This window comes from Myxocyprinus asiaticus, chromosome 17 (genome assembly GCF_019703515.2).
Source record: "Myxocyprinus asiaticus isolate MX2 ecotype Aquarium Trade chromosome 17, UBuf_Myxa_2, whole genome shotgun sequence".
In the NCBI taxonomy this organism is placed as follows: Eukaryota; Metazoa; Chordata; class Actinopteri; order Cypriniformes; family Catostomidae; genus Myxocyprinus; species Myxocyprinus asiaticus.
The window spans coordinates 8,711,658-8,738,930 of NC_059360.1; the positions used below are offsets into that span (position 1 = coordinate 8,711,658).

Below are 27,273 nucleotides of genomic sequence, written 5' to 3' on the forward strand. Positions count from 1 at the left end.
TATTCAAACAAAAAAACAAACAGGAGTACTTATTATAATATAACAAGATTTATTATAATCAAGCAGTAGTGAACACAGCCAATACTATCCGAATATAATCCAAAAATAAAATCAAGGAAATCCTAAACTAACAGTGGAGCTATATGTTAGTGTGCGTGTGTGTGTCCAGGTGTGGTAACAAAGGAATCAAAATGGAGGATCAGGTTCAAAATGGAGGGTTAAATCCAAAATGGAGCTGATACCACATGCGGGTGGAAATGAGCGGACACACAAAGGAACTGACGAAACAGGCGGGAGAATTTGGTTCACCAGCCAGTGAACACAGCCAATACTATCCGAATATAATCCAAAAATAAATCAAGGAAATCCTAAACAAACAGTGGAGCTATATGCTAGTGTGTGTGTGTGTCCATGTGTGGTAACAAATGAATCAAAATGGAGGATCAGGTTCAAAATGGAGGGTTAAATCCAAAATGGAGCTGATACCACGTGCGGGTGGAAATGAGCGGACACACAAAGGAACTGACGAAACAGGCGGGAGAATTTGGTTCACCAGCCTGAGTCGAACACAAACCGAGGCGCCGCTCACTCAATGAATATCAGTGAGAGAGAGAGAATGAGAGCGAGAGAGAGAGGAAAAATGCATGCAGTTTAGTTAAGGGTAACCGCTCGTAACAGCAGGACTGAATTACTAGTTCAAATCACTCAACAAAACAAACATAACCCCAAAAGAAAACTAAATACAAATCTCCCAACTCGAAGCAGCGAGCAGAGTTTAACATACAAATATACTCAAAACATCAGCATTTAGAATCAAAAATATGATTTAGATTCACAAGAAAAATCACAGTTTCTAAACTAAATCTGCCCAGATATCAAGCCTTACTTGGGAAATCCTGTGTGATTTCAGTAGGGTTGTCCGTTGGAATTCCTGTTGCATTGAGCGGTCAGAAGAAACGGTCTGGATGGTTCCTTGTCTTACGCTCGTCAGCGAAAAGACGCGTCTCTGCTTTATTCTTCGGATCCAGCGATGGAGAAGAATGCAGAAAGTAGTCAACGTTGAATGAAAAAGAGGGAGAAAGGAAACTGGTCGCCTTTCCGTTTTTCAAAATAAATTCACTGTTGCTTTACAGTGAAACTGAACTGGTTGATATAAGTATACTATAAGACTTGAACAAAGCTAAGTTAATCTTACGTGGCCCAATGGTGAGGTTAGAAAAACATGGTCTCTTTGTTCTCAGTCCAAACGGAGGGAAAACTCCTTCAGTACATGCACAGTACAAATCACTGTCCCTTAACAGCCAGGCAGAGCTTAGCACAGAGAGGCCAAACTTCATCTGTCTGCAGGTTTTGTTGACAAGATGATGTCATCAGTCATAGGCTGCTCAACCATGTTTGAGACTGGGTCCATGGGCAGGACTTCACATCCAGTTATGAATTTGTGAAGGATCTTGGGAAACTGAGCTCAATGTCTCTCCTTTTGATCATAGAACAAAGGGCCATGCAGTCTCTGCTGCCATTTTAAGTGGGCCAAGACCCTACACAGCTAAGCTGGGGTCAGAGTGCAGGGTCAGTCATGATACAGACTGGAGCAGATAGGGTCAAGGGCCCATCTTGGCAGTGCTGGGGCTTGAACCCCCAACCTTCTTATCAGTAATCTAGAGCCTTAACCGCTGAGCCACCACTGCTCCCTAAAATAAGCTTACCTGTCTAATTAGAAGAACCCTTGTGTTGTACCCTGGTGTTTGGTTAACATGAAATATGGGCCATGTAAGGAGCAAGAATGGGACTGGAGGAAAATTCTGTTAATAGAAGGCAGAGTGTTGCCTATGGTGATGTCCACTCTGTTTAAAAAAAAAAAAAAGAAAAAACCTCTAAGTGTAAACATTGGGCCATTTGATTACCACTCCTGAATAGAGGTTAAAAACTTTATTTAGCCTGGTTAATGAGTACTGCGTTTAGCACAACATGATTAATTTGGGGTTAGATTCATGGTTGACTGAACATACAGCTGTTATATATGTATGCAGCTGAGTCTTTTCTGAACTTGAAGCCAACAGGACTTATTGTCTCTGCCAAGACTACTGCAGATCAGAAAGTTTTGGCAAGCGATGTTTTAAAGACTATTACTCTACCAAGTACTGTAATCTGTAAAATGGAACTCTGTAAGATCATTTAAATTCGACCAAGACTGAATGTTAGCCATAGGTACAACAGGCTTTTCTATATTATAACATAGTCATGCTAGAAGGCATTGTTGGGAACAGTATTAATGATGTAGCACAGCCTAGAGTGCCTTGTTGCTTTTAGAAATCCATTCTTATATAATAAAAATATTAATGACACAAATGTTCATTAAAACATTTTCATTAACAGAACCCCCAAGCAACTCTTTTACATACAGTATCAGTTTATAATAGTACCATGTCTGTCAAGCTCCAAAAAAGGACCACAAACACTATATCAGAACCATTAAAGTAGTCCATATGACCATACACTCTGTATTCTGAGTCTTCCGAAGCCATATTATAGCTTTGTGTAAGGAACAGACCGAAATGTTGGTTGTTTTTTTACAGAAAATCTTCCACTGCAGCTCTCACATCACATTCTTCATCCCACATACTCAAACTGAAATAATCATGAATAAGATTGCAGATCTTTGGAGAAGAGATGATTATTAGTGAGTGATGACTTAAATATTGGTTTTAAATGTTATACATTTACAGTATGTAGAATCCTTCCTTTAGAGAATATTTTAAAATGTCCCGAGTGGAACGAATCAATGGGCCTGTGTATATATTACAGTGATTGTTTAATGATAGCAACTCACACCTTGAATGTCAAGATTAGTCTATTTCCATAGTTTGTCACTGTCATTGTCAAACATTAACAACAGTGTTGCCAATGGAGCCAGTGGAGTTCAGTCCTCCCACATGGCATTAGGCACTTGCGGCCTCCAACATACCCGCAAATTCATACTTCTAATCTGAAACTGGATCAGTGAGGGATACTGTCACAGGGCAATCCAGTACATTTTTCCCATTCATGGCAATAATGACAACATGGAAAGATGCAAGAAAATTATTATAGGTAAAAAGTTTATTTATTTATTTATTTTTTAATAATTAAAATTATCTCTAGAGTTTATTTTTATTTAGGCCTTACTTTGTGTTATTGTTCTGTTTCAGACGACTTATTACAACTAAAGAGCCAAAATCAATGAGTGTGTGCTCCCTTTTGTTTTACCCCAATATTCATTATTAAAGCAGTATCAAGTTGATTTAGCACTCCAGTAGAACATGTACTGTGCATGCACTCTCTATGGGAACACCAAGGTCTAACAAAAATAATTCTGCCCACATAAGGTGACATTTAGTCCAAACGGGCCTGCGACCTAAAATTACCCCTTCTCAACATAATGTCTAGTCACTTTAGTTTGTTTCACCAGTCCCAGCTCCTCCACTACCCCAATGGTGCTTAATATGTGATATATTTAAATAATAGATGGATAGTTGAACAAAAAATGAAAATTCTCTTATCATTTACTCACCTCATGCCATCCAAGATGTGTATGACTTTTTTTCTTCAGCAGAACACAAACAAAGATTTTTAGAAGGATACCTCGACTCTGTAGGTCCATACAATGTGGACAGGTGAATAGTGGCCAGACATTTAAAGCTCCAAAAATCACATAAAGGAAACATATAAGTAATCCATATGACTCCAGTGCTTAAAACAGAAGTAATATGATAGGTTTGGGTGAGAAACATATAAATATTTAAGTATTTTTTTACTCTAAATCTCCATTTTCACATCTGAAAGTAACATGTGGTGCCTGTTTAGTTTCACATTCACGTGTGAAAGTGAATGTGGAGATTTAGAGTAAAAAAATTACTTAAATATTGATCTGTTTCTCACCCTCACCTATCATATTGCTTCAGAAGATATGTATTTAACCACTGGAGTCATATGTATTACTTTTATGCTGCCTTTTTGTGATTTTTGGAGCTTCAAAGGTCTGGCCACCATTCTTTTGCATTGTATGGCTGTACAGAGCTGAAATATTCTTCTAAAAATCTTAATTTGTCTTCAGCAGAAGAAAGAAAGTCATACACATCTGGGATGGCATAAGGGTGAGTAAATGATGAGAATTTTTATTTTGGGGTGAACGATCCCTTTAAGGGTATATTTATTAAAAACACATTATTTTACTTACTGTATATTGTATATTGACTTTATGTTCATGCTGTGTAGTGAGAGGAGAACTGGCTCCCCCAGTTGAGCCTGGTTTCTCCTAGATTTTTTTCTCCAATAACTAAACATCTAAGAATTTTTGTTCCTTGCCACAGTTGCTTTTGGCTTGCTCATTTGGGGTCTAAGACAAAGACATTGGGATCTTATATGACATTGGTTGGCCTATGAGATCTTAAAGGGTCTTGCATAGTTTAAGTTAAATATTCTCAGAGATCACACCATGAATCAAAATGGAACTTACTGTGGTAGTTTAGGCTGTCAGATTGACAAATGTGAGACAATTGTTACAATAAACCTTACTAGCTCTTTGTGGGGCTCCTTTTAGGTTTGTGACACACTTCATCGAGCTGGGCGGCTTGACCTGTCTTCTAAACTTCCTGAAAAGCATGGACTACGAGACCTCAGAGAGCCTCATACACACTTCCATCATTGGCTGCATCAAAGCCTTGATGAACAACTCCCAGGGCCGTGCCCATGTGCTTGCCCACCCCCAAAGCATCAACACAATCTCCCAGAGCCTCCATCAGGACAATATCAAGACTAAGGTGGCCGTGCTGGAGATCCTGGGCGCTGTTTGCCTGGTGCCAGACGGGCATAAAAAAGTACTACAAGCAATGGCTCACTACCAGAAGTACGCTGCTGAGCACGCACGCTTCCAGGTAACACTGCTTTTCCTGTTAGGTTTGTAAAAAAAGATAGAACATGCATAAAATATAATTGAAGCACAAAATCCAGAAAATTTAGTGGATCATGTTCTTTGTGTGATAGATAGTGTAATTAATGTTCTGCCTTTATGAAATGGCCGCAACAGTAATATGACAAAACTGTTCAATAGTTACATTTAATTATCTTAATATAAATTCTTCTGCCATGTAATACAGTTTGTTATCCTGACTGTAGGCTGTCTGTGGTTGCCAAGGTATGTAGCAACGTGGTAAACTTTTATCAATGCAACAAACAGTCAATTATCTGTGAGAATATGTCTCATTACAGACTGAGTTCACATGAACACACATTAAATTAAAACAGCACACAAAATAGATAGACAAATAAATAAGTAAAGAAAGAAAGAAAATAAATAAGAAACTAGAAGTTAAATGGATTATATAAAACCATATTTGTATAAGAAATAACAAAATGACTTGGCTTGAGGTATTTTAATTTATTCTAAGGCATACATTTATTGGGACTGCTTATTATAAAATAAATGCAGCTGGGGTGATATTTATTAAATGTTTTTAAAGGGGTCAGGGGACATACACTTTTTTTTAATTATTTTATTATCTTCCCTGAGGTCCACTTATAATTTTAGTTTAATTTATTTGCACCACAACAGTCATCATTTAGTCATATATAATACAGTGGTGTGAAAAAGTGTTTGCCCCTTCCTGATTTCTTATTTTTTTGCATGTTTGTCACACTTAAATGTTTCAGATCATCAAACAAGTTTAAATATTAGTCAAAGATAACACAAGTAAACACAAAATGCAGTTTTTAAATTAAGGTTGTTATTATTAAGGGAAAACAAAATCCAAACCTACATGGCCCTGTGTGAAAAAGTGTTTGCCCCACCTGTTAAAACATAATTTAACTGTGGTTTATCACACCTGAGTTCAATTTCTCTAGCCACACCCAGGCCTGATTACTGCCACACCTGTTCTCAATCAAGAAATCACTTAAATAGGACCTGCCTGACAAAGTGAAGTAGACCAAAAGATCTTCAAAAGCTAGACATCATGCCGAGATCCAAAGAAATTCAAGAACAAATGAGAAAGAAAGTAATTGAGATCTATCAGTCTGGAAAAGGTTATAAAGCCATTTATAAAGCTTTGGGACTCCAGAGAACCACAGTGAGATCCATTATCCACAAATGGCGAAAACATGGAACAGTGGTGAACCTTCCCAGGAATGGCCGGCCAACCAAAATTACCCCAAGAGCGCAGCGACAACTCATCCAAGAGGTCACAAAAGACCCCACAACAACATCCAAAGAACTGCAGGCCTCACTTGCCTCAGTTAAGGTCAGTGTTCATGACTCCACCATAAGAAAGAGACTGGGCAAAAATGGCCTGCATGGCAGAGTTCCAAGACGAAAACCACTGCTGAACAAAAAGAACATTAAGTCTCGTCTCATTTTTGCCAGAAAACATCTTGATGATCCCCAAGACTTTTGGGAAAATACTCTGTGGACTGACGAGACAAAAGTTGAACTTTTTGGAAGGTGTGTGTCCCATTACATCTGGCGTAAAAGTAACACCGCATTTCAGAAAAAGAACATCATACCAAAAGTAAAATATGGTGGTGGTAGTGTGATGGTCTGGGGCTGTTTTGCTGCTTCAGGACCTGGAAGACTTGCTGTGATAAATGGAACCATGAATTCTGCTGTCTACCAAAAAATCCTGAAGGAAAATGTCCGGCCATCTGTTCGTGACCTCAAGCTGAAGAGGACTTGGGTTCTGCAGCAGGACAATGATCCAAAACACACCAGCAAGTCCACCTCTGAATGGCTGAAGAAAAACAAATGAAGACTTTGGAGTGGCCTAGTCAAAGTCCTGACCTGAATCCTATTGAGATGCTGTGGCATGACCTTAAAAAGGCAGTTCATGCTCGAAAACCCTCCAATGTGGCTGAATTACAACAACTCTGCAAAGATGAGTGGGCCAAAATTCCTTCACAGCGCTGTAAAAGACTCATTGCAAGTTATCGCAAACGCTTGATTGCAGTTGTTGCTGCTAAGGGTGGCCCAACCAGTTATTAGGTTTAGGGGGCAATCACTTTTTCACACAGGGCCATGTAGGTTTGGATTTTGTTTTCCCTTAATAATAACAACCTTCATTTAAAAACTGCATTTTGTGTTTACTTGTGTTATCTTTGATTGATATTTAAACTTGTTTGATTATCTGAAACATTTAAGTGTGACAAACATGCAAAAAAATAAGAAATCAGGAAGGGGGCAAACACTTTTTCACACCACTGTACATTTCCACCCTGTCTCTGGCCCTCTGTCTGAAAAGCTATCTGGCCCTTTAAGACTTCACTGTTGTGATTGGCTAACATCATGAAGCCCTCCCAGTACAGCTATATTTGAAATGCAATCTAAAGGAAATGAACAAACTCCACACTACACTTCAGGGTTAACACATAATATACACCCAACACTATACTATAATATATTAAACTGTTCACTCAAGCAGAACCACAAAATATTAGGAATTATTCATGAATAAATTGTTTTACTTATGAATTTGCTTGAATCATGTTGTGACTGTAATACAATCCATGATGTTGGGTGCTTCAGCAGGCCAAAGCAGAGATGCTGGTCTTCGCTTCTCACGTCTTCCGTGTTTGTTTACACACAGGACTGCATGTGTTTCACCAAGTAAGTGGCAGCAGCAGAAAGAGACGCGATTTTAAAAGTACCACTTGTACCGCTCTTAAAACACGGCGCACATCGCCAGAAACGCATCAAAATGATCAAAGACATCCAACAAGTGCATGTTTACAAAAGACCAATTAAAAATAGCACAGATGGGTTCAAAAATGGTCCAGGACGCATTCAAAACAGTACAACATCATGTGAGTGCAGCAGTGGCGTATCCAGGACATTTTTACTGGGGTGGCCAAGATGGGGCACAGACCTAGTGTGGGGTGGCGATAACGGGAGAACCTTTATGAATGGCACATGATCAAAATGTGTAAATATCGCATTGCTTTACTTCAACATCTACACATGTAGAATAAATGAATTCTTAAACTCATGTTAGCATTCACTGAATTGTTTGTATTCAATATCAGACTGTTGTTTTGACATTTGACAGTTTTCTATTCCTGTTCTATTTCAACCTATTACAGTTTCTGGGAATCTCTGGTTATTTTAACATAACATCCATTTTTAAATCAGTAATTGTTTAGGAAAAGTCAGTTACACATTTTTAAGAGCTATTCTCATTGTAGAGAATTAATCTGCGTATAACATCAGGTATAGTGTATAATCATAACAAGATACAAGTACAGGTGATAACTGATTGAGGTGCAATTCAATCAATTATTCATTCATTTATTAGCTATAACTGCACTGTCCAGCAGAAATATTGTTAAACTGGGTACAAATTAGTGTGTGAAATTGGCTACAAGGGCTTATAGGTGTCTGTCTGGAAACCCCAAAATTGCAGATTGAGCTCTGAATACAGTAAAAAACAAAACTCTATTTACAGTGTCTACTCAGGTTTATTTTCCACATGTTCTGATAGCTTCAATTACTTTGAATATTACCAAATAAAATAGTTAGTCAAATCATTTGCGGCATTTAAGTGCAATTTGCCCTGCCTCTGCATATTTAAAATGTCAAATAAGGTATAAAAACTTTGAAGATTTTATTGGTCTGACTGACCAATAATACACATAAAGAGCTCATAAATAACTCATGTAAAGATTTAAAGTACAGTCACAGCACAAACCCTTCCATTTCACACACAGGTTAGTCATATATATAACTTTAGCTATTGAACATATACACCTGTAAAATGCTTTACACACCTCCATCATTAAATCAGAAAACATGGCATTTCATATTTCATGTCAATATAAAGATAACATGCTGAATGTGGTGCAGGGTCTAGCTTACTCTTTAACCTAGCTACTGTAACAATGAAAAAATGTTTTCACATTCACATGGAAATTCAGGATAAATTAAACGTTAGATTAGATGAACATACCTCTCAAATAACAGCTTTCTTTTTGACCACAAATCGACGTCGTCAACTCATTGGAAGTTGGAGGTAGACGCTAGCTCGTGTCAGCTTCGTGCTTCTGACTGACCATTATACTCCAGACCTGGTGCCCGCTGCCCGCGACCTGCGGCACCTGCCTGGCCACCCGCGGCCTGCCCCTCCCCCCACTGATCAAAGATCAGCTCACACAGCTTCAGTCCCACCACTACTATAATGGTCAGAAATATAAAACTGACCCTGGGTCAGTGTGGCTCTAAATCAACAAATGACCTGAAATGTCATCTTTGATTGACAGGTGTTTCTATTGGTTCTTCGTTCTTGTGTTGATGAACATGATGAACTACCAATCAGTTCTGGGGTGGCCAATGAGATTTCAGGGGTGGCCCAGGCCACCACAGGCCACCCCCTAAAATCGCCACTGGAGTGCAGCTGAATGAAACACAATGGGGGTGTCCATTTTAGGGATATAACCTTTAAAAGCAGCGTGAGATGTATGATAACAGTCAAAGCCGTGCACGTTTATGTAGAAAAACGTTTAAATCCAGATATGCACATGAAGGTGTCCTGTGTAAATCTACTTTGGATGAATGACTGACTCTGAGCACCAGTGGGTTGGGCCAAGGTTGCAATATCGAAAAATAGGCATTGATGTCTTGCTGAATGTATTTGGATATATTTGGTACTTGTGACGTCACAGTTCCACAAATTCCAAATAAGCCATTTTCAGAATCAGAATCAGAATGAGCTTTATTGCCAAGTATGCTTACACATACAAGGAATTTGTCTTGGTGACAGAAGCTTCAAGTGCACAAACAATAAAGTAACAAGACAGAGATAATAATAATAATAAAAAAAAATAGAATAAAAATAAAAAGTGAATAGAAAATAAAGTATATATAGATACACAATAGGACAATATATATATATATATATATATATATATACACACACACACTACCGGTCAAAAGTTTTGAAACACTTACTCATTCTTTATTATAATTTTTTTTTCTTCACATTTTAGAATAATAGTAAAGTCATTAAAACTATGGAATAACATAAATGGAACTATGGGAATTATGTTGTGACTAAACAAAATCCAAAATAAATCAAAACTGTGTTATATTTTAGCATCTTCAAAGTACTCACCCATTGCCTAGAATTTTCAGAAATGTACTCTTGACATTTTCTCAACCAACTTCTTGAGGTATCACCCTGGTATACTTTTTAAACAGTATTGAAGGAGTTCCCATCTATATGCTGGGCACTTATTGGCTGCTTTTCTTTATTATTTGGTCCAAGTCATCAATTTAAAAAAACGTTTTTTGTTTTTGTTTTTTGTTTTTTAGTAAATTTTAGAATTATAATGAAATAAATTAATATGGTGGCACAATTATATTTTTGTCTACAAAACTAATTTCAAACATTTAAGCATACGCCTTCAGATCAAAAGATTTTTAATGAGATTTTCATGAGAAACATTTCGGTCAAGTGTTTCAAAAACGTAAAGGCAGAAGAGGTTTGGTATGTTGGATAAATATAAATAGACTAAGCTGTATATTGCACATTAATTATTGCTCAATGGGGCAGTTTTAACTGTTCATGAGATGGATAGCCTGAGGGAAAAAACTGTTCCTGTGCCTGGCGGTTCTGGTCCTCAGTGCTCTGTAGTGCCTGCCAGAAGGCAACAGAAAAGGAAGTGGACTGGGTGAGTGGGGTCCAGAGTGATTTTTCAAGCCATTTTCCTCACTCTGGAAGTGTTCAGTTCTTGAAGAGAGGGCAGGGGGCAACCGCAGTCTGAACTGTCCTTTGTAGTCTTCTGATATCCGATTTCGTAGCTGCACCAAACCAGACAGTTACTGGAGTGCAGAGGACAGACTCAATGACTGCTGAGTAGAACTGTATCAGCAGCGCCTGTGGCAGGTTGAACTTCCCCAACTGGTGAAGGAAGTACAAACTCTGCTGGGCCTTTTTCACAATGGAGTCAATGTGGGTCTCCCAATTCAGGTCCTGTGAGAAGGTAGTGCCCAGGAACCTGAATGACTCCACTGCTGCCACAGTGCTGTTTAGAATGGTGAGGGGGGTCAATGTTGGGGTGTTCCTCTTAAAGTCCACAATCATCTCCACCATTTTGAGCATGTTCAGTTCCAGGTTGTTTTGACTTTACCAGTGAGCCAGCCGTTCAACCTCCCTTCTGTATACAGACTCATTGTCATCTTGGATGAGGTCGATGAAATTAGTGTCATCTGCAAACTTCAGGAGCTTGACAGAGGGGTCCTTGTCGATGCAGTAATTTGTGTACAGGGAGAAGAGTAGTGGGGAGAGCACACATCTCTGGGAGGATTGTACATGTGCTGGAAGTGAATTTCCCCTGTCTTACTAGCTGCTGCCTGTCCGTCAGAAAGCAGGTGATCCACTGACAGATAGATGTGGGAGCAGAAAGTTGGTGTAATTTAGTCTGGAGGATAGCTGGGATGATGGTGTTGAAAGCCAAACTGAAGTCCACAAAAAGGATCCTTGCATATGTCCCTGGTCTGTCCAGATGTTGCAGGATATGATGCAATCCCATGTTGACTGCATTATCCACAGACCTGTTTGCTCAATAAGCAAATTGAAGGGGATCTAGAAAGGGTCCAGTGATGTCCTTCAGGTGTGCCAACACCAGTCACTCAAATGATTTCATGACCACAGATGTCAGAGTGACGGGTCTGTAGTCATTAAGTCCTGTGATTTTGGGTTTCTTTGGGACATGAATGATGATTGAGTGTTTGAAGCAGCATGGGACTTCACACAGATCCAGTGATCTATTGGAGATCAGCGTGAAGATGGGGCCAGCTGGTTAGCACAGGATCTTAGACAAAGTGGGTGAAAAACCATCTGGGCCCTGTGCTTTCCTTGTCTTTTGTTTTCAGAAGTCACGGCACACCTCCTCTTCACAGATCTTAAGTGCAGGTTGAGTAGCAGGAGAGGGGAGGAGGGGGGTTGCAGGAGGTGTTGATGTTTGTGTGAAGTGAAGGTCAGAGCGGATGTGAGGTGTGAGATTGGGCCTTTCAAATCTACAGTAGAACACATTCAGGTCATCAGCCAGTTGTTGGTCCACTACAGTGTTGGGGTAGAAGTCCTGTTTCAGGCCACTCCACACTGATGCAGGGTCGTTAGCTGAAAACATGTTTTCGACATGGTTTGTCGTTGTTGTATGTTACATAAATCCTAGTAGGAATGCACATATCCTCACAGAAACTGATATATGATGTCACAGTATCTGTGAGCTCATCCAGACTGGTGTCTGCAGCCTCAAAAACACTCCAATCAGTACAGTCAAAGCAGGATTGTAGTTCAAGCTCTGCTTCAATTGTCCATCTCTTTACAGTTTTTACCACAGGTTTAGCTGATTTTATTTTCTGCCTGTAGGTTGGAAGAAGATGAACCAGTGATCAGAGAGTCCAAAAGCTGCTCTAGGGACAGTGCGATATGCATCCTTTATTGTTGTGTAGCAATTATCCGGTATATTTCTGTCTCTGGTTAAACATGTAATGTGCTGTTTGTATTTGGACAGTTCACGTGTGAGGTTTGCTTTGTTAAAATCCCCAAGAATAATAATAACTGAGTCTGGGTATTGTTGTTCCGTGTCTGTGATGTGATCAGCCAGCTGTTGCAGTGCTGCGTTCACGTACGCATGTGGCGGGATATAAACACTCACCAGAATAAACGAGGAAAACTCCTGTGGTGAGTAGAAAGACTTACAGTTAATAAAGATTGCTTCCAAATTAGGACAGCACATCTTCTTTAATGTTATTACATCTGTACAACAACTTTCACTGATGTAAAAGCATGTTCCACCAGCTCTCATTTTCCCCATTAACTCCACGATGCGATCCGCTCTGAACAGCTGAAAGCCCGGCAGATTTTACATGCTGTTCGGAATGGCTTCACTCAGCCAGGTTTCTGTGAAGCACAAGGCAACAGAGGTTGAAAAGTCCTTGTTTGTACGAGTGAGGAGAAGTAGTTCATCCGTTTTGTTAGGAAGAGAGTGGAGATTCGCTAGATTAATACTCTGCAGCGCTGTTCAAAAGCCACGCTGACAAATCTTGACCAGCAAGCAGGTTCGTTTCCCGCACCTGCGTCTCTTAAACAACACAGCTGCCCTCCAACTAAAATGTCCAGCAAAGGGTCAGAATAGTCAAAAACCGGGAAAAGATTATCTAGTATGTGCTGCTGAATGTTCAGCAGTTCGTCCCTGGTAAAACTGATTGGAAAAAGATTACTAAACACAAGACAAACAAACAAAAACAACAATTGGAGAGTTCCACACCGTGGCTGCCATCCGCGGCGCCATCTTGATCAGTTTATTTTTGCAGCTCGGTTTAAATATATGCTCTTTTTTTTATTAAGGAGGAAGTTTTCAGCTCTGAAACTTACAGTATGTTTTAATAGTACAATGATCTCTATGTAAAAAGACCAAGGAAAATTTTTATTCCTCATGTCATGACCCCTTTAAGCAATATCACACAAACAAGAGTGCTGTTTGGCCCTACATCAACATGGCTGTGATTCAGCCGCAGGCCGAGTGCCAGGTAATCACAGCCATGCTGATTTAGGGCCATACAGCACGATTTCAAGTGTGATATTGCTTATATACAACAGTTCAACAAACAAGTAAATAAAACAATGAGGAAAATCTAAGGACTGTCACAAAAAAATAAAAAATAAATAAATAAATAGAAAAACGCATTTGTGCATGGAACTACTTTCTTAAGCCACAGATCAGGATCTGCCATTGCTAGTTCAAAAGATAAGCCCAATCCTCCATTACTAATTCGAAAACGTCGCTTTAGAACTAGTAACAGAGGCTTGGTCTGTTTCTAATATGTTATTGGAGACACAAGGATGTGTGTATGTTTTTGTGTTTGAGAGAAAGGGAGAGAGAGAGTGATTGAGCGATTACCTTTGTCTGTCGTGTCTCCCAAGCAAAGATGAACTGTAAAGCTATAGCTGTTTAACTCTATTCCTCATGTTTAGTGTTAGTCAGCTTGCTGAAGATAATTTTCTCTGTGTAAAAAATAGCCATCCATTCGTTTCTCTCCTCTGCCGTGATGAATGTTGTTTACATCTGAATTCTGCTCCCAATGCGGAAACTCCAGAAGGTAAGCACCTTGAGCATGTGTGATTACTTTGTTTTTACAGTATATATACACAACAGTTCTGGTCCTTGAATCTGATTGGACGAGAGACATTCCATGAGTACTGATGGTCTTACACCATCAGCACTCCGACGCTTCACTGTATGTATCACTCCGCTTGTGTTCCTGCTGTTCTAAACTAAAGTAAGTTAAGTAAGAGCAGTGCAGATGTCTTAAGAACCATCTGTCTCTTTACATTTAATTTTGTGACATTACATATTTTAGCCAGCAGGTGGAGACAAAAGACCGTTTTTGTGTGTAATATGTGCCAGTTAAGTGACGTGAAGTGAGTCAGCGTCATTCAGTGTTTATATTCAAAAGCACTCCGTGATTGCTTGTATTACTACTACACTATTAAAGCTAGGAAATAGCTGTAAATGACTTTAAACTAACAACTTCAGCATTAAGGCTCATCACAGCTGAGAGACACAACAGACTTATTAATTACACAAACTCAAGGCGCTTACCTCTTACCAGACTTTCCACATTGGAGAGGACAAAATGGCAGAGGAGACTGCGGTTTCTGTAGTGAAAGACTCTTGCGCTCCAGCTACCGCAAAATAGGGAGGAATACCCTTGCTAGGACGGCTAATTTTCCACTGAGAAAACAGGATGCATTTCACCAAAATTACATTATCTTCAGAAAGCTGACTAACAGACAACAGCATCATCAACAGGTGATCGCACATGCTCCATCTCTCTCTCTCTCTCTCTCTCTCTCTCTCTCTCTCTCTCTCTCTCACACACACACACACACACACACCCTTGTTTCTGCAACAACATGTTAGAAACAGCCCACTAGTAGTTCTGAAGGGATGTTTTTGAGAGGCTTGTGACCGTACTCAGTTTTTCCTAATTTTTTAAAATGTACTTGTTCACTGAACTGTTGTATATAAGCGATATCACACTTGCAGTCATGCTATATGGCCCTAAATCAGCACTGCTCTGATTACCTACGGCACTCGGCCTGCGGCCTCGTGCCTGCGCCCGAATCATAGCAGTGCTGATGTAGGGCCATATCTTGCTCGTGTTTTATATATATATATATATATATATATATATATATATATATATATATATATATATATATATATATATATGTACCTGTACATATATATATATATGTTTGTGATATATATATATATATATATATATATATATATATATATATATATATATTTAGGCATTTGGGTTTATTATCAGCATTTCAGAACCTTCCCACATGGAAATTTTAAACTTGCAGCACACTAAGATGAAAAACAACACATGTATGGCCTTATCTAATGCAGATTTAACATACAGTATGTCGAAGAATCATATGTCTTTACTGTGTGTTTGTTGATATAGTGTATAAAATGAGCGCCATTAGCAGACTTAAAACCCCTTCCAACGAAATACCAGAGAATAATCTCGCCCATTTCCACTGATTGTTTAAACTAGGGCTGTGGGGAGAATTGGTCATTTATTGTCTTTAGCTGCTTTTTAGGTGAACTTATTAAATATGTAAGCATAAATAGACCATTTGTTAACCCCCCAGAATGTGATTCAATTAAACAAAAAGCTAAAGCTACTCCACATTGTTCAACATTTAACCTTTTCACACAACATTTTGGACTGTCCGACTTACTGGTCTTGTCCTTCTTTAACAATTACAATCATACTGTATCATAATTTTGACAGAATTTTTTTGAGAAATAAAAGTATATTAAAAGTATTCCCATAGGCAGAGGGTGAAGCAGTTGCAGGGTGAGGCTATAAAGTGTTTAGCCTTAAAATCCAGAGTCAAAGCAAGTTCAAGGAATGCATCTGATGAATTAATTTTCACCAAAGTCATCTCAGTGCCAATGCATGCAGCAAAGTAAGATGAATTCGACTGCAGCCACTGATTTAGGGTCAGCTTTTCCCTTCTCACTAATAATTAAGGTTTGGATTTGAGGTGGGAAAACTGATCGTAGACCAGCAGTTATAAGCAGCATTACCCCGGTGCAGCATTCACAATTCCCTATCGATATGCTAAAATATTATCACTTCATGTCTGTGGCCAGCCTTACACATGCTCTGCATATGAGCATAACATATTTTGCAAACAACCCCGTTGCAGGATAACCTGCCTATAAATGAAATGAGACATATAAATGAAATGAGACACAACCTGCCTATAAATGAATTTAAACTTTGTGATGCCAGCTATTTTAAGAGAAATTAAAAAAACAAAAGTTGGAAATAGAAGTTTATTAATAACTACAAACCAATATTTGTTGCCAAACTAGCTAGCCTATACTGAGTGATGGCTTAATTTAGGCTAAATATGCAACCCATTGTGGTGTATTTTTATTTTAGTAGAACCAAAGATTTCATTAATACAGTATGTTTAATTTTATATGTTTATTTACTGAAAATAACAGTATCACACAAATCAGGCTTTTAAAGGAATAGTTCACCAAAAAATTATTTGCTGTACCCTCATGCCATCCCAAATTTTTATAACTTTCTTTCTTCTGTGGAACACAAACAACTATATTTTAAAGAATGTATGAGGTGTTTTTGCCCATACAATGTAAGTCAGTGGGGTCCAAAACTTTTAAGTCCCATTTTGTACCCTATTAATTGAAAGTGCCAGATCATTTCAGGTGATTGGGATGATTCCTTAACATGGTTCCTTAAGGTTCCTGTCATTCTACTGGTATGGCATGGTGCTAGCAATGCTAAGGTCATGGGTTCGATTCCCATGGGGGACACAAACTGATAAAAATGTGTACCTGATATAATTTGCACTGCAGGTCACTTTGGATAAAAGTGTCAAATGCATAAATTTTGTAGAAATGTAAACATTCTGACTCTTTGCAGTCTCTCCTCAACGAGCTGGACAGGAGCACAGGATGCTACAGGGACGAAGTCAGTCTGAAGACGGCCGTAATGTCTTTCATCAACGCTATGCTGAATGCTGGGGTTGGAGAGGTCAGCTAAAAACCAGAACCTTCTGACAACTTTCTCTGCATGCCGATCAAACGTGCATCAGAGGTTTTCTACATTTTATGGCTATTAATAGAATAATTCCCTCTGTTTACTCTCACAGGACAGTCTGGAGTTCCGTCTTCATCTTAGGTATGAGTTTTTGATGTTAGGAATTCAGCCAGTCATCGACAAGCTGAGAGCTCATGATAATGCCACACTCGGCAGGTGAGAACACTAGAACATGTGAAAATGTGGCTCAGTCAATATATGTATTATCCAATTCCTATTTATGGAAAAATTGCATATGTGTTTCAGACATCTGGACTTCTTTGAGATGGTGTGGAACGAAGATGAGTCAGAACTGGCCAAACGCTTTGACACGGTGAGACATGTTAACCATCTTCATATGCCTTCTGACATAACCTGTATTTTAATTCACTGATTGCTTTTTATAAACGGAACAGCATGCTATTATTAAAAGGGGTGGTTCACCCAAATTATTTACTAACTTTGCTGTTGTTCCAAACCTGTATGACATTCTTTCTTCTGTGGAGCAAAAAAGGAGATGTTAGGCAGAATGTAAGGGACTGACAGCCTCATTTTCTATGGTAACACTGCATGGGAAAAAGAGCAGCGTCAACATTTTTCTAAATCTTTCTCTTGTGTTCCACGGAGGAAAGAAAGTCATACAGGTTTGGAACGACATGCGGGTCAGTAATAGCAGAATTAAAAATTTTGGGTGAAATTTTTTACATGTGTTTGCAGTTTCCTGATGTCATTTATGTGTTAATTTGGAGAAATCTAGTTTTTTTTTTTCTTCAGACACATGTGGATACCAAGAGTACCAGTCAGATGTTTGAGCTGATCAAGAAGAAATTGAGCCAAACAGAGGCTTACCCCAACCTGCTTTCTATCCTACAAAACTGTCTCGAAATGTCTTGTGAGAACTCACATACAACCCTCTCAATATATCTCACCCAATACACAACAAGCTGAAAATGTACATTTAACAAACATTTTTGACATATTAGAAGTTATCTAAGGATTCAATATTATCAGCCTTCGTAAACTTTACTGTTTCATACCTAGTGAGTTGACTTGCTGCCTACTGTCTTCACAGGCAGCTACCTTATGAGGCAACATCCTAATCAAAATGGAACCTCATAAGTGACTAATTTGGAGTACTACATAAGCAGCAACTCTGCACACCCCATGAATAGCACTCAACATGAGAACTGCACGAGAGCTCACAGTTAATTACATTTTCAATATTAGTAAATGTTTCTAACAATGCAAGACTCCAATAAGCACAAAAAATAAATGGCACGACACAAATATTGGATGAAATCTTGAGATTGGACTATTTGTTATTGATACGTTTCAAAATTTAATGCATCATTTAAAAAAAAAATAATCAATTTCATCTGCCATCTTGGATTACATTTTTCTTCATCACAGTGATTGCCTTATTTATGATATATACCTCAGAATTTGGCTAAAATGAGTTAAGGCAGTTTAATTTTGTTGCCTACGGTTTGGAACAGCCTTTGCACCAGGAGTGTGCCTGTGATGCCTTAACATTTTGTCTAGGTAGGTATCCCAGGAACAAAGCCTAGCTGATTATATGCAGGGTTGGGGAGTAACCGAATACATGTAACAGGATTACGTATTTAAAATACAAAATATAAGTAACTGTATTCCACTACAGTTACAATTTAAATAATTGATAATTAGAATACAGTTACATTCAAAAAGTATTTTGATTACTGAAGAGATTACTTTGCATTTTATTGTCATTTGTTTCATTTAATATTTAGTCCTTTCAGATGGAAAACATTTATACATATAAATGATGCGATCCAAAGTGCATTTGAACAGTGGTGAAACACTTTCTTATGATGTGTTATATTCAATCGAGCAGACAGAGAAGTTTGAAGTAAGTTTGAAGCAGAAGAAATAGAAATAAACCTTGTGTAAATTGTCAGCTTTATGCTAAGTTAAATGCTATTTCTAGCCATTTTACATGCATGTCACCAGGCACGATCATATTTTTTTATAAAGAAAATTCACGTTGGATCATAATTTCTTTTTTTCTAGTAAGATCTTTGATATTAGGGCATAAGCCATATTCTTGATAATAATTTTTGTATTGTTTTCCTGTAAAAATATCAAAAAATCCTTAAAACAAGATAAATTTGATTTATCTTGTTTTAGAAACAACACTGCATAAGATATTTATGTTTTTCAGAGAATGTATTTTTAACATGTGTATTTTGTCTTACTTTACTGGCAGAGGTTTTATAGTCAAAACAAGTGAAAAAATCTACCAGTGCTGAAGAAGTAATCCAAAGTATTTAGAATACGTTACTGACCTTGAGTAATCTAACGGAATACGTTACAAATGACATTTTACAGCATGTATTCTGTAATCTGTAGTGGAATACATTCAAAAGTAACCCTCCCAACCCTGTTTATATGCTTGTGCTTTTGAATTCATTGTTCTGTTTTTGGTTTTTTTGTAACAGAACTGGTAAAATTATTTAAAAGGCTTAACAAATAATTAATTATTCCATTTGAGTAGGTGTTTATGATGAGCTTTTACTTTCCCTCAGCAATTAATAATGTGACGCAGTTAAATAAAAAGTAAATCATCTCTTCTATGCTTGGATAAGTTACTTACAAATGCCAGGCAACTAAATAGCCACACACACAGCAATTACAGTAATTTTAGACATCTTAGGGTAACAGTAATATGTAATCATATATTTTGGCACATATCAAAGTTTTTTCCAAAAACCATGGTAATACCTTTATACTTTTGGTTTGTTTTTGTTGTATTGGTAACAAGCACTATATAACTGCACTAATCAAAAGTTTGGACACATCCACAATTTTTTTTATTAAGAATTGTAGCCATTTAAACTATTAATTAACTCAAAAGAAATAATGGGAATTATGTAGTGACCAAAAAAGTTCAAAATCTTATGTTTTAAAGTACTGTGTTCTCAAAGAAGCTACTTTTGCCTAGAATACAGCTCTGCACACTTTGGGCATTTTCCTAACCAACTTCATGACATGTCCACCTGGAAGGGTTTTTAAACAGTTTGAAGGAGTTCTCTTTCGGTCGAATCGTTCAACATCTCACTATGGGACACACCTCTTGCGTGGTTATCTATGAAGCCCTGTGAAATCACGTCTAACATGCTGCTGGCCAGTGCACCAGGGAATCCCCGCCCCTTCCTTATATGATCAGTAGCACTGGCCCAATATGGCATCCTACATCTCTTCACTCATGGCATCCACTGCAAACCCTTTTTCAGTGCACCAACGTTTTATAGATTTGGCTGGATTCAACAGTCTAAGGACTGAGTTACCACTCAGTTAAGGACAACTGTCTGTTCGACTTACCAGTTGAACATGGCTTCCCCTAGGCCTGGCAAGACCAAGCTTCCATCTCACCATTGCCCAGGAGCATGCAGATTTTCTATTTCATCTAGAGATCCGCACGGTATGTGTCCAGATTGCCTGGCCGTTGCGCATGCCAGGGCAGCATTACTGACGGCGATCTCTTGTAGAGATTGCAGTAGACTCTCTCCAGGAATCATGTGCAGGAGAGTGCAGTTTGTCCAGGAGGTCTGTCGAGATCCTTTACAGAGAGATGACATGCCTACATCCGTGGGAATCTCACCTCCGAGGCGGAGTTGGGCTGAACAGCTTACTCCTTCAGATGAGCTCGGGGACCCTGTTGGCTTCAATATGGAGATCGAACAGTTCCCAGGAGTCCCACCGGACAAGGACTTGGTTTCCATCACTGCTTCGGGAGGGCTTTCAAATGATGATGATGATGCCGACATCGAGGAGCCATTTGTGTCCTAAGCTGTGCCACCTGGAAACCCTACAGGGTTGGATGAACAGCCATTAGCAGCGGGGAATGCAACCCTGCATGAGGCTTGCCGACGGGCGGTGGCTAGACTGGGCGTCGAGTGGCCGGCATCTCTCCCTGCAGCTAAACACTCAAGACTTGATGGTAAATTCCTCCTCCCCACAACCCTGGTAGCTCATCAAACCCACCCACCTTTCCAGGATTGTATGGAGGATCTGATGAAGTATTGTGAGAAACCGCTGTCATCAAGCAGGTATGGGGCTGCTTTCACATGCCGCCAATGGAAGCATCTTTGGCGAGCTATCTAAGCTGTCTCACAAATCGGATTGCTTCTCATCCTTGATTTTCGAGGGTAGACGTGTAATTTGTAATGCAGTCACTCTGCTTTTGGCCTACATCATGGAGTTGGAAAAAGATATGTCTGTTGCTCCATCACAGGGCAATGACTTCACAGAGGTATGGACAGAGGTTCACACAACGACAGATCTCATCTTACGCTCATCATGTTGCCTGGCTCAGTCCATGGGAAGAACTTTGAGTCTTGTGGTGGTGGGTCAGAGAGGCTTGTGGTTGAATCTGTCCACAATGGTGGAGAAAGATAAAGGACACTTTCTTGACCAGCCAATGGACCCAAAAGGCTTGTTTGGTCCAGTGGTGGTGGCGATGCAACAGCATTTTGAGGTGAAGAGGCTTTTAGATATTTTGTTCCAGTGCTGATGCAGCCTCGGGTAATGCACCGACCCGCTTTTGCCCAAGGGGCGCAGGGAAGAGGACAGACATCATGGCAAGGATGAGAAGGATGAACCACCTTCTCGGGACCCGATTCCTCAACAGGATGAGGACAGATCTTCTTGGCGGAGAAAAACTTTTGCTCAAGAGGCAGCTCCAGCTCCCCCCATGGATGGGGGTCGTAGGAAGAAGCATATGGCTTAGTACATTCCGAAGTTTGCTATCTCAGTTTGTCTCCGCAAATTCCCCGGTGAGCAATACATTTTTTTAAAAAAATTTTTTTAATGAATTATGTATAGATTCCTGCACAAACCACAGGATTTGGTCAATGAAAAGTATAAAGCATGATCACACACTCACATCCCCTGTGTTGATCAGTCAATGCACAGAGCACTGTCACACACACTTATCCCCTGTGTTGATCAATCAAACGCATAGAGTGCTGTCACACACACACTTATCCCCTGTGATAATCAATCAAATGTATAGAGCACTGTCACACACACTTATCCCCTGTGTTGATCAGTCAAATGCATAGAGTGCTATCACACACACCTATCGCCTGTGTTGTTCAGTCAACCCACAGAGCACTGTCACACACACTTATCCCCTGTGTTGATCAGTCAAATGCGTAGAGTGCTGTCACACACAATTATCACCTGTGTGGATCAGTCAAGAGCTCAGAGTACTGTAACACACACTTATCCCCTGTGTGAATCAGTCAACGCAGAACACTGTCACACACACTTATCCCCTGTGTGGATCAGTCTGTGCAGAGAAATGTCACACACACTTATCCCCTGTGTGGATCAGTCAAGCAATAAGAGAAAATTAACTTCCCCACAACACGGTTATACACAAGCACCCTGTAAAAAACCATGACAAACATCAATCTATTAATAACCCCCAAAACACAGAAGAGATCCCTGTGTGTTTCCTATTATCGCCACTAGAGGCCACTGTAGGACCAGTTATGGGTGAAATAGGGAATTTAAAGGCCAATCTACAACCTGCGTGAAGTTGGCCCCCCGCCCAACGCAAAACGTCGGCAAAATAGTCTCAATCGTTTGTGCTCCGTTTGTGCTGGTTTGTGCTGTAAAAATTTTCGTTTGTGCTGCTTCGGTTTTTTAGATATTAAAATAATATTTATAGGTCATTCTGAGGTCACTCAGCCCCCCACATGCTCCAAATTTACCCAAAATAGGCTCAATCTTTTGTGCTTCGTTTGTGCTGGTTTGTGCCAGTAAAAGTTTCGTTTGTGCTGCTTCGGTTTTTAAAATATTAGACATTGAATTATAGACAATGACGTCACCAGCCCCCCCACATGCTCCAAATTCATCCAAAATAGTCTCAATCGTTTGTGCTGTAAAAATTTTTGTTTGTGCTGCTTCGGATTTTTACATTTACATTTATGCATTTGGCAGACGCTTTTATCCAAAGCGACTTACAGTTCCCTGATTACAGGGACAATCCCCCCCGGAGCAACCTGGAGTTAAGTGCCTTGCTCAAGGACACAATGGTGGTGGCTGTGGGGATTGAACCAACAACCTTCTGCTTATCAGGTCAGCGCTTTAGTCCACTACACCACCAATTTTTAGATATTAAAATAATATTTATAGGTCATTCTGAGGTCACTCAGCCCCCCCACATGCTCCATATTCACCCAAAATAGTCTCGTTTGTTTGTGCTTTGTTTGTGCTGGTTTGTGCTGGTAAAAGTTTCGTTTGTGCTGCTTTGGATTTTTAAATATTAGACATTGAATTATAGGCGATGATATATATATATATATAATCACTTACCCCAAACCTTTGAATGGTTGTGTATCATGGTTTCCACGAAAAAAAAAAAAAAGAAAAAAAAGCAGCACAACTGTTTTCAACTGATAATAATAATGAATGTTTCTTGAGCAGCAAATCAGCATATTAGAATGATTTCTGAAGGATCGTGTGACACCGAAGACTGAAGTAATGATGCTGAAAATTCAGCTTTGATCACAGGAATAAATTACAGTTTACTATATATTCAGATAGAAAACAACTGTTTTACATTGGAATAATATTTCACAATATTACTGTTTTACTGTATTTTTGATCCAATAAATGCAGCCTTGGTGAGCAGAAGAGACTTCTTTCAGAAACATTAAAAAATCTTAATGTTTTCAAACTTTTGACTAGTACTATATATATATATATATATATATATATATATATATATATGTATGTATGTATGTATGTATGTATGTATGTATGTATGTATGTATGTATGTATGTATGTATGTGGAAACTCGTGACTCAATGAATTAAGAATGAAGCCAAAATGATTTTAATTTTGAAATTTAATTACTGTGTACTATCGAACATCAATTAACACAAATAATGGACCTTTAAAACTTAAACTTAAAAACATGTGATGATTTATCACATGTGTCCAGATGCCAGGCTTAAAATTGTGTATTCCCTTTTTTGTGTTTTAGAGAACTTGTTGTATTTAACCGTTTCAGGCATGAATTCAATCCATTTCTGAAATAGAACTTCAAGATCAAAAGTCCAGCAATCTTTTGCTCTGGGTGAAAGGGGACCCTGGCTCAAAATCAGTGTCATCACTACTGCCATTTGTTTCATGATCACATTCATGAGTAAACCCTAAAGCAGTCCAGATGTTGTGTCTATTTAATTTAACAAAAGTGTATAGAGCCTTTGCAGTGATCTTGATTTCTAGCTGCTTACTAAGCTCTGTCCGGATTAGGAGTAGCTATGTTGCCATTTTAGACTATGGCCTCTTTTGATGAACACAGGACTGTGAAAATGGAATCTCTGTCGACTGCTGGTTTCTTGGGCATCTGGAATAAGCAAAACATAATTACCCACTTAAATAATCCTGACTCAAAAAATGTCATGTTCAGTATAAACTTATTTTTATGTATTACTGTATTGGTCCGAATATAAGGATAATATAATATAGTAATAATATATAAGGATAATATATCTTATATTCGGACCAATATGGTAATGTTGACCCTTAGATGCACAATGTATTCTAAAAACTAACATGGGTCACATGTGCAACTGTAATTAGCATATATTAATATTAGCAATGAGATTTCTGTTCAGTAAACATTGACAATCTTAGCTCTCTTGAATGTTGTACCATTATTCTTGAAGTTAACAAATAATATTGTAACTGACAGTGTTAAAACATTGTACTTTCATTGGCCAGAAATTTGATTTAGTAACGACTTTTGTAGTTTGATTTATATCGACTTTTTCTCTTCTAACTCTACACTAATTTCGACAAGAGCATCTTGAACAGAAGTGTCACTTGCGCATAGTGATGGCAGTGAAGTGTAGCAGATGATACTATTTATGTAAATAAATAAAAAGTTCAATAAGGAAAGACCAGTGAATGAAGTAAAGATAATTGTTTATTGAACAAATGATGTGATGATTAATCTTGACAGAAAGTCTTCGGCAGTTCGACTCTAAAAGTGTGTTCACATCGAGGAGATTTGCACTTTTGTTCTCGTGCCCAGAACTGAGCGAAAGTGAATGACAGAAAAACAGTCCGACAGACACCAGATGAATATTGAGCTGCTGCAGTCTGAAAACCAATACGTTTTTAATAAACACCATAGCGACTACAAAAACATTGATAAGAAGGAGTTGTTGTATTAAAACATCATCTCCAACATTTTGGTAAGAGATTGAAATGACAAACCCGAAATAAAATGCTCACTGCTCATAAATCGTACTGACTACACACAAAACAAGATAGACCCATTTTAGAAATATTTAATATAGTAGCCTAATATATAGTAATCAGAATGACCGAGACTGCTACTAATCTATATTTGATTTTTGTGACCATTAAGTGATCTATTTTATTCCTTCAGTATTGTATTCAATAAATATCAGCATTTATAATTCGCCTGTAATTCAGTGTCTAATATTTAAAAATCCGAAGCAGCACAAACGAAACTTTTACCGGCACAAACCAGCAAAAACGAAGCACAAACAAACGAGACTATTTTGGGTGAATTTGGAGCATGTGGGGGGCTGAGTGACCTCAGAATGACCTATAAATATTATTTTAATATCTAAAAAACCGAAGCAGCACAAACGAAAATTTTTACAGCACAAGCGGAGCGCAAACGATTGAGCTTATTTTGGGTGAAATTGGAGCATGTGGGGGGGGCTGGTGACATCATCGCCTATAATTCAATGTCTAATATTTAAAAATCCGAAGCAGCACAAACGAAACTTTTACCGGCACAAACCAGCACAAACGAAGCACAAGCGATTGAGACTATTTTGGGTGAATTTGGAGCATGTGGGGGGGCTGAGTGACCTCAGAATGACCTATAAATATTATTTTAATATCTAAAAAACCGAAGCAGCACAAACGAAAATTTTTACAGCACAAACCAGCACAAACGGAGCACAAACGATTGAGACTATTTTGCCGACGTTTTGCGTTGGATGGGGGGCCAACTTCACGCAGGTCAATCACCTCATCTGGCAAAGTGCACAGACTCTCAGTGGGTTATAAACACAATAAACAAGGGGAACAGGTTGCAATTTGCAAGAAAACCCCCACATTTCTCTGGAATAAAGCAATCAAAACTGCAGAGGAAAATTGTCAAAATTCGGAGAGAAGAAATTAATTATCTTCTCCTCAAAGAGGCCATACAAATAGTACTGACAGAAGAATCACAGAAATATTTCTTCAGCCGGTATTTTCTTATTTCCAAGAAGTATCTGAGAAAATACAAGTTCAGAATGTTGGCACACAAATCCCTGCCTCATTCTTTACAGAGGGGAGATTGGCTCACTTCACAGGGTTTTATAATGAACCCAAAGAAGAGGTTTTTAACCCCACACAATAAATTATGTTTCTAAATATTGTATGCAAGCCTGTGGCACCTACCCCAGCACAGGGACCTCCTCTCTCTAGCGAGTGGGATAATATTCCATCTACATCCGCAGAAACGGAACCTTTGGGTTTGGCCTGTGAGAGGTCTAATCTAAATGCTCTCGGCTTGCTCAAAATGTGATTTTTACTATTCAAAGTGCCAGAGCAAGCTCCACCAGGTCTCTGTAGGAGATGGAGTGGAAATGATTTGAAAAATGGTGTCAGGGAAAACAGATAGTCCCTTTTCTTCCTGCAGTTCCAGATATTCTCAAATCCTGTCATAAGTTGGTTCATGAAAGGTGTACACCGCCTAAAAGATTGTCTAATAAGACCATATTGTTACTGGCCTTGGACACTATAGGGCCTGTCAGCGAACTGCATGCACTCTCGGTTAACCCTGCATGTCTCAGGTTCACACAAAATGAACCTGAGGTCAGGTTATGCCCTAACCCGGTGGTTGTGCCCAAGGTGAATAAACCTTGCTGCCTGCCGGCAGGTCTTCTCGGACCTGGGAGGGAGACAAGGGGAAAGAAAAACAACAACAAAAAAAGAGAGAGGGAAAGGCCAACATGGAGCAACAGTGGGAGAGAGAGAGGAGAGAGAGAAAAAAAAACTTAATCGCCGGTTGATACGCAGT

At 38.9% G+C, this 27,273-nt stretch overlaps 1 protein-coding gene across 3 annotated transcripts in view; it reads left to right on the plus strand.

Annotated features, from left to right (window-relative positions):
- LOC127454898 (disheveled-associated activator of morphogenesis 2-like) overlaps positions 1-27,273 on the plus strand; it is a 310,968-nt gene that overhangs the window by 211,014 nt on the left and 72,681 nt on the right. For all 3 annotated transcript variants that reach the window (XM_051722409.1, XM_051722410.1, XM_051722411.1), the window contains exons 6-10: positions 4,580-4,913; positions 17,009-17,119; positions 17,238-17,341; positions 17,432-17,498; positions 17,939-18,056. In XM_051722409.1, coding sequence (XP_051578369.1) covers positions 4,580-4,913; positions 17,009-17,119; positions 17,238-17,341; positions 17,432-17,498; positions 17,939-18,056 — 734 coding nt within the window. The remainder of the gene's footprint in view (positions 1-4,579; positions 4,914-17,008; positions 17,120-17,237; positions 17,342-17,431; positions 17,499-17,938; positions 18,057-27,273) is intronic.